At 55.1% G+C, this 8,468-nt stretch overlaps 1 protein-coding gene across 3 annotated transcripts in view; it reads left to right on the top strand.

The window, feature by feature from the left end:
* The first annotated feature begins 1,258 nt into the window (after positions 1-1,258).
* Positions 1,259-8,468, top strand: part of VANGL2 (VANGL planar cell polarity protein 2) — an 8,874-nt gene continuing 1,664 nt past the window's right edge. Inside the window, exons 1-5 of one of the 3 annotated variants that reach the window (XM_007459925.1) lie at positions 1,259-1,485; positions 1,625-1,745; positions 3,659-4,266; positions 5,058-5,194; positions 5,696-5,831. In XM_007459925.1, the coding sequence (XP_007459987.1) occupies positions 1,415-1,485; positions 1,625-1,745; positions 3,659-4,266; positions 5,058-5,194; positions 5,696-5,831 (1,073 nt within the window). In that variant the 5' untranslated portion in view covers positions 1,259-1,414. Of the gene's footprint in view, positions 1,486-1,624; positions 1,752-3,658; positions 4,267-5,057; positions 5,199-5,695; positions 5,832-8,468 lie in introns of all 3 variants that reach the window. The other 2 variants (XM_007459924.1, XM_007459923.1) reach the window with 2 other exon arrangements.

The raw sequence follows: 8,468 nt of genomic DNA, 5'->3' as shown, positions 1-8,468 counted from the left end.
TCTCAGACTTTCTGGAGCCACTCAGTTTGAAGGAGCCCGGTCCCCAGACTTGTCTGTCATACTGTCCTCATTATTCTCCTTTCATCACTGATGTAGTTAGTCGTTTATACTCACCTGTTTACTCGTTTAGCGGGCACCTGCCCCGCTAGATTGTGAACTCAGGGTCTTTTCACCACTGTACCCAGGGCCTAGCAGGGTACATGGTTCCTAGAAGGAGCCTAAGCAAGAGCTGATGACTCAGTGAGTGAAGGTAGGAAATGACTGCTCAGTGCATGGGGATGATGATGGTGGGGTTGGGGTTGGAGGGGAAGATGTAACATTGGGTGCTGGGGGAGGTGGGGGGCTTTCGTGAGGGGGTAGGGGCTGCGCTCTGAGGAATGAGCAGGATTTGGTTGAGAGTGAGAGAGGAGGCGAGAAGGAGAGGTCCTTCTCCTGCAGAATTAGAAGGTGAAAGTATAGAAGAAAGATGCTGCCCCTCAGCCCACAAATAGCCAGATAAGCTCATGACCTTGCCTAGTTCAGGATGTTAGGTTGTCAGAGAATGATTTCTACTCGCCTTTTCCTCCTGCCCCCCACCACGTGATCCGTAGTTTCCATTCCTTACCCCCGCTTTGTGCGCACACACAAGCACACACACGCGCACACACACAGCCTCAGGGGGAGCCGCCAACTTGACCTGGCAGTAACTATGGGTGTGTTTGCCGTAGATGCTGGGGAGCGGATGCCAAGAGAAGCAGCCACAGGCAGTCCCCTGTGGGCACACTCAGAACTTATGAGTGGGAGGAGATGAGGGGAGAGAAGGAGAGGCTTGGGGTAGCCTCTGGGCAGAGCTAGCTGCCTCCTGCTATGGTCTCCACTGGTCCAACCAGTTGGCCTGGCCAGAACCTGCCTTCTCCAAGTCTTAGTTTTCCTGGCTGAGGATAGGAAAGCATTGCCTGGTTCTCCCCTGCAGGGGGTCCAGAGTTGGGTCATTCTGGGTGGCCTTTGCTGGCCATCTTCCCCCACCCCTGTGCCCTGGGCACAGTCTGGGGGTGCTCTTTCTAGGAGGCAGGGCAGGAGGAACTGGGCCCACTGGACAGAGCAGGAAGCTGGGTGCAATATTCTCAGGTAGTGGCAAGGCTGTCCTGAGCTTCCTGCAGCTGCCTCTTGGGGATGGCTTTCCTCTCCACTCTGACCTCACAGAAAGCTCCAGCTCCCCCCTAATCAGCTGCTTCCTCTCCTCAGGAGGGCCGCTTGATTTTCTCTGAGACCAGCCCACCCGTCCAGCAAAATAGAGTCCCTCAGGGTGACGGTTGATTTTCTAAAGGTGCCCCTTGGCCTGAAGAAGTCGGTGCTAAAGGAGGTGGCAGTGGGGCCCCCCAAAAGGCCCCAGCCTGTGGCCCTGGAGCGCTACAAGGCGCGGCGTTCAGACGCCATGGACACCGAGTCCCAGTACTCAGGCTATTCCTACAAGTCGGGCCACTCCCGCAGCTCCCGCAAGCACAGGTGGGTGTGCGTGGGGCGTGACGCAGGTCGGGGGGAGGGGTGGAAGCATGCACAGGGGTGGTGGACTGGGGGTGGCTGCGGAGAAACCCGGGTCCTCCCCTTGACCTCCTGTGCCTGTTCCCCTGGCCTCCTGCTGCAGGGACCGTCGGGACCGACACCGCTCTAAGAGCCGAGACGGGAGCCGTGGGGACAAGTCGGTGACGATCCAGGCTCCAGGGGAGCCCCTGCTGGACAATGAGTCCACGAGAGGGGATGAGCGGGTGAGCGTCAGGGGGCTGAGGTCTAGGCCAGGTGTTTTCCAGACTGATCCTTGGAGAAGCTAGAGGTCCATGAGAAAGGGGAAGGGCCTGGAAACCTGGTCTCTTCCGACAGAGACCAGATCAGGGAGGGCATCTTGTGTCATACTTCTGCCAAGTGTCCCAAGCTAGGACCTTGTTTCAGTAGAATGCAGTAGAATTTCAGTAGAATTCAGAGATCCCTTTGGAAGCAGCAGCCTCTTTCGTCTTTATGACCCATGTGACTGGGGCTGTGTAATGGGAATCGCCTGGCTCCTCTGGGCTCAGGCCCGCCAGTTAGGGGGTTGGGAATCTGGAGTGGGAGGGGCTGGGGGTGTGGCAGCCCTGAGTTCTCCTTGAGCCTAAAGGCATGGGCACTCCAGCGCTCTCTGGTGTCGGACTCTAGAATAGCACCTCTAGTCTTAGGGTAGGTGGGAGGAGTCGACGGAGAAAGGGGAGGGAGAAGAAATGAGCCTGGGGAGACGGAGGAGGTTCTGCAAGAGAGTTCTCTGGGACAGGGCTGAGCAGGTTGCTCCTGGTCTAGCCTCTCTGGCCCACTGTGTGCACCTGGCAGGGAGGTCAGGGGGCAGAACCCAGTGCTGGCAGAAGGCAGAGGCAGGATTTGAGTTGACTGTGAGGTTGTCCATGTCTCATTCCTCCTTTTCTTTCTTCTTGGGAGCATCTTAGGGGGCTGGAGATTTCACAGGACATCTCTGTGACTGACACTGGGGATTCCTGGGTCTTGGGAGCAGATCACTACCTGAGGGAAATGTTCTTTCTCTCTCTTTCCCAATCCCATCTTCTCCCAGAGACCTGGCCTCCTGAATTCTTGAAGTGACCCTGAGACCTGATCAGCTCCTGTTGTTGACGATTCCCCAGGCCCTTGATGCTTGGAGCGCCTAGGCAGTGTGACTGAGGGTCATATTAGGGTTCCCTGAGCTGATAGCAGGCAGCGCCTCCACTTTTCATCTTCTGGTCAGACTCCTCTCCTCTCCTCGGGGGGGAGATTCTTCCACCCCCTAGTCGCTGACCCTGCCGGGCAGTCTCCTACACGCCCCATTCTGTGTCTCTGTCCTGTAGCCTGAATCCCCTGGGTGTCAAAATGTGACTCCATATTCCCAGACTGTCCACGAGTTAAGGGTGTAGGCACGGATGACCACTGGTGGCCTTGGGGCTCCTCCGAGGGATGGCATCCAGCCTCTGCAGAGAAACAGCTTGAGTGGACCACACTCAGAAGGGCACCAGGGGACCTCAGCCTGTCCACCCACTTGCCTCCGGGAACAGGCAGCCCCTGTGTGGTGGGCATTCAGATGGCCCAGTAGAGCCAGCCAGGCGGACCAGAGACCCAGAGTGGCCCCGAGTCTGCACTGCGTCTCACATGCCCCGCATTAGTCACTCACCTTCCCCAACCCTTCCTGCCGGTGTCCTCTTCTCTTCACCACGCTGCCTTTGTCAGGTCACTCCCTTAACCAGAAACCTTGAGTGGCTCTCCGGACTTGGAGGATAGGTACCTGTTGCTTATCCTGGCCTTGCAGGTGGCCTGCTCGAGCCTGCCCGCTTTGCCTGGAGAGTCTGACCTCGGATCCCAGTCTCTGGCTGAGCGGCTCCCTGGCATCTGTCTTGTACCCTCTGCTCTTAGGGTACATGGGTAGTTTTTTGCTGTCTGGCTGATGGCATGAAGCTCCCACAGGGCCCAGGTCTCAGATGTCCCATCCCTGCAGAGGCCAGGCTTGGGCATGCCGTGGAGCTCAGTAAATACTTTGATGGCCGCATGTTTGTTGATTACCTTCTTTTCTCCTCTCCCTGCTTTGCTCTCTATCTTCTCCCCGCTCACCTTTTCTCCTGTGTCCCTGCCTCCTCCTCCTCTCCCCACATTGCTGCGGCCCCTCCTGATGCAGGACGACAACTGGGGGGAGACAACCACAGTAGTAACGGGCACCTCAGAGCACAGCATCTCCCATGATGACCTCACGCGCATCGCCAAGGACATGGAGGACAGCGTCCCGCTGGACTGCTCCCGGCACCTGGGCGTGGCGGCAGGGGCCACGCTGGCCCTGCTGTCTTTCCTCACGCCGCTGGCTTTCCTGCTGCTGCCCCCACTGCTGTGGCGGGAGGAGCTGGAGCCGTGCGGGACAGCCTGCGAGGGCCTCTTCATCTCCGTGGCCTTCAAGCTGCTCATCCTGCTGCTGGGCAGCTGGGCCCTGTTCTTCCGCCGGCCCAAGGCCTCTCTGCCCCGTGTCTTTGTGCTGCGTGCCCTGCTCATGGTACTCGTCTTCCTGCTCGTCGTCTCCTACTGGCTCTTCTATGGCGTGCGCATCCTGGACGCCCGCGAGCGCAGCTACCAGGGCGTGGTGCAGTTTGCCGTGTCGCTGGTAGATGCCCTGCTCTTCGTGCACTACCTGGCTGTGGTCCTGCTGGAGCTGCGCCAGCTCCAGCCTCATTTCACGCTCAAGGTCGTGCGCTCCACCGACGGGGCCAGCCGCTTCTACAACGTGGGCCATCTCAGGTATGGGCGCGTTGGGGCAGGCAGACGGGCCTGGGGAGGAGGCTGAGAGGACCGTAGGGTAGGAGGGTGTGATGGTGGGGCTGGAAAGGATGGGTTAGGAGGGCTGTGTGGGACGGAGTTGCGTACTCTGCACATCCTAGGTTTTCAACAGCGTTTGTCAGGCTGAGGGTCCTGGAGCAGGTAAGGCGGGAGTTAGGAGTTGGGAGTGAATAGATGAACAGACAATTAGAGATCGGGGATCTTAGAGAGGGATGGACCAAAGAGGATAAAGGTTTGGGGCATGAACAGGGGCTTTTTGGAATCATGTTTCTAGCTCTTTCTTGGAGGCACAGCCTCTTGAGGGCACTCAGTCAGTGGTCACAGAGATGAGCTGGCCAGAGGAGGGACTCCCCCCCAGAGGAAAAGATAATGAGAAAAGTTCTTCAGCCCCCCTAAACTTGTGGGCAGGATACCCGCCCTGGCCATCCAGAGTATCAATAGCACCTCCTGGTCCTGCAGGGAACCTTGAGGGGAGAATGATGGAGGGGAGGAGGTGACCATTGGCTGGGGACCCTGGCCCAATGCCCTTTCTCCCCTGGGCTTCAGCACGGCAGGGAAGGACTGGCAGGCCCAGCCCTGGGGAAGGCTTGGGAGCCTGGTAAGTAGACCTCAGGCCTTGAGCCAGGCTCCTTGGAAGCAGCTTGTCCCTGCCCTCTGTCCTCTCCTGCCCTGCCAACCTGCCCTGATGTGTCCCTCCCCCTGCGCCCCTTGTCTGTCCGTTCTCCCTCCCCCTCCTGCCGTGTCCCCCACAGCATCCAGCGCGTGGCAGTGTGGATCCTGGAGAAGTATTACCATGACTTCCCTGTCTACAACCCTGCCCTCCTCAACCTGCCCAAGTCCGTCCTGGCCAAGAAAGTGTCTGGCTTCAAGGTGTATTCCCTCGGAGAGGGTGAGCGGCCCTGCTCCTCGGCCTCCTGGTCTCCTCCCAAGCAGGATTCCCAAGTTCCTGCCTCCCGTTTCTCTTTCCCCCTTCTTCCCTTGCTTTCTCCTTTCCCCAGCCCCTTCTGTTCTGTCATTTCCCTTAACTCCAGGTGGCTGGTCTTAGCTGCTGACTCTACTTGCTGTCCCTTTATGCTATGGTGCGTCCCCTTAATCTGGCTCCTCTGCGTCTGTTCATCAGCCCTGGTCCTAAGCCCTGGCTCTCTGAGCCCCAGAACCTCCTGCACTGGGGAGGAACATGTGCGGGACTCCTGCCCTCCGGTGCCTTCCTTGTTGCTTTCCTGTGGGCCTCTCCCAGATGCGGCCAGGAGGGTTGGGAACGGGAGGTATTGTTGGGGGATGGACACAGCTTCCTCTGGATGCCTCAGGTTGCTGGCTCCAGACTTCCTGGAGTGAGAAAGGAGGCCACGCGCTGAAGTGACCATCCCCTCTCTCTCCTGCTCCTGTGCAGAAAACAGCACCAACAACTCCACGGGCCAGTCCCGGGCCGTGATTGCAGCAGCGGCCCGGAGGCGGGACAACAGCCACAATGAGTACTACTACGAGGAGGCCGAGCATGAGCGGAGGGTGCGCAAGAGGAGGGCCAGGTGGGTCCCTGGGGGAGGAGCGGGTGCTGGGGGCTGTTGGGTGTGGATAGGCTGGGGAGAGGAAGACCATCGGCTTCTGTAACTGCTTATGATATGGGTGGGATGTGTGCATTAGCTTTTTGTTGCTGCCTTAATAAATCACCATGAACCCGGTGCTGCAAACACCCCACATTGATTGTCTTACAGTCCCATGGGTCAGGCACGGGTGAGCTGGACCCTCCACTCAGGGCTCATGGGCTGAAATCAAGATGACTCTTGTTTGAGCCTGAGTCCCCTTCCAAGCTCACTGGTTGTTGGCAGAATCAATTCCTTGTCACCTGGACCTATAGGCAGTTCACCTTTTCCTCCAGGCCAGCAAGACCAGGTCTGTCTCTGACTTCTGCCACCAGCCAGAGAAAACTCTGCTCTTAAAGGGCTCATGTGATGAGACCAGACCTGTCAGGATAATCTCCTTATTTTAAAGTCAACTGACTCAGCACTTTCACTGCATCTGCAAAACGTACCGAGATTATTGGTTCTTTTTTTTTTTGGTACGCGGGCCTCTCACTGCTGTGGCCTCTCCCGTTGCGGAGCACAGGCTCCGGACGCGCAGGCTCAGCGGCCATGGCTCACGGGCCCAGCCGCTGCGCGGCATGTGGGATCTTCCCGGACCGGGGCACGAACCCGTGTCCCCTGCATCGGCAGGCGGACTCTCAACCACTGCGCCACCAGGGGAGCCCAGTACCGAGATTATTGGATAACCAGGGGATGGGCATCTGATGGAAGTGGACGGACCATTTGAATTATGCTAACACATATATATGGAATCTAAAAAAAAAAAAATGGTCATGAAGAACCTAGGGGCAGGGCGGGAATAAAGACGCAGACCTACTAGGGAATGGACTTGAGGATGCAGGGAGGGGGAAGGGTAAGCTGGGACGAAGTGAGAGAGTGGCATGGACAAATATACACTACCAAATGTAAAACCGATAGCTAGTGGGAAGCACAGGGAGATCAGCTCGGTGCTTTGTGACCACCTGGAAGGGTGGGATAGGGAGTGTGGGAGGGAGGGAGAGGCAAGAGGGAAGAGATGTGGGGATATATGTATATGTATAGCTGATTCACTTCGTTATACAGCAGAAACTAACACACCCTTGTAAAACAATTATACTCCAATAAAGATGTTACAAAATAAATAAATAAAATAAAATAATATCCATTTATTTCCCGGGGGGAAAAAAATGAGGTTCTAGTGCCCATATCCTGGTAAATTCTTAAACGCTGTCCTCACTTCTCCTTTTTTCCTGTTCACATTGTTATGTGAATGCTAGTCGTGCCTGAAGTTTCTTTCTTGGTGCTTACTATTTGCCAGGGCCCACCTTGGTCTGTTGGGATTTCCACGGAGGAGGAGCAGAGGGTCATGGAGCTCTGCCCTTCCTCCCACATGATCTCCAGGCTTCCAGGGAGAAAGGTAGCCCTGACCCTGTTCTTACACGAGGCTGCAGTAGACTGAAGGTCAGCAGCTCCATTTCTGTGACATTCCAGCAAGTCTCCAGTTGTCTCAGAAAAGGCCCTCGTGGGAAGGAAACCAGAGATGTTCCCTTCCTCCTCTACCTTTGCCCTGACTAGGGTCTTTCGATCTCCTGTGCTGCCACCACCATAGGGGGCCCTTCCCTTCCCCATTACCTTGGTTGTAACCAGGAGAAAACTATTTCCCTTGGTTCAGATCCTGAGTCAAAAGGAGCTTTTCAAAACAAACTTTACGGAGACACTTGGGGGAAGCAAAAGAATAAACAGAGACATGGTAGACTTACACAGATCCACATGTTTACTTAGCCCAGAATCCCGTCCTAAGCTGCTTGAAGTCCCCAGGTTCCTGGGTTACCGGATACTGGTATTGTTTTGTATGTCTGGTATACTGGTATTGTTTTGTATGTCTGGTATACTGGTATTGTTTTGTATGTCTCTATGCTTTTAATGTAAATTGGCTTCTTTTCTCTGCTTCCCCCTTAACAGTATATTTTTGAGATTCACCCTTGTCTGTATATCTGGTTTGTTGCATCTCATCGCTGCAGAGTACTCAGAGAAATCTTCCGCCATCCTGACCAATATTTGGATGACGGTCATCTTCCTAATTTTTTCCATTTTGATGAATAAGTAATATCTTATTAACATTTTAATTCTCTGATTACTATCCAGTGACGACTTCATCTCTTTTTCAGCCTTTCAGTTCTCTTACAAATTATTTGTTCACCCTTTGCCCATTTTCTATGCTGTTCTTAACTTTTCCTTCTTGATTTGCAGCATATTTTTTGCATTACCTCTGCCCACCCCAGGTGTTAGTTAATGTTGCCCATGCTGTCCTGGTTGAATAGACATCTGTCATTTTGATGTAGTTATAGCTATTAATTTTTCACCCATTGAAGTGTGATTTGGCGGGTCTTAAGAAGGCTTTTTCTAGGGTTTGGTCCATAGTTGTCTCTCTAGGTTTGACACTAGATTGTCCTCCTGGGGTCCCTGGGCTGAGCTCACTGAGCTCTACAGCTGTTTCCTGTCCCTAGAGGGGGAAAGACCCTCCCCATCTACCCAGCTGCACACATGCATGTTCACATGCACACACACAGGCCCCAAAGCCTGGTTCTTTTTTTTTTTTTTTTT

This window comes from Lipotes vexillifer, unplaced genomic scaffold, assembly GCF_000442215.2.
Source record: "Lipotes vexillifer unplaced genomic scaffold, Lipotes_vexillifer_v1.1 scaffold2036, whole genome shotgun sequence".
NCBI classification, from domain to species: domain Eukaryota; kingdom Metazoa; phylum Chordata; class Mammalia; order Artiodactyla; family Lipotidae; genus Lipotes; species Lipotes vexillifer.
This window is presented reverse-complemented; position numbering and strand designations above follow the sequence as displayed.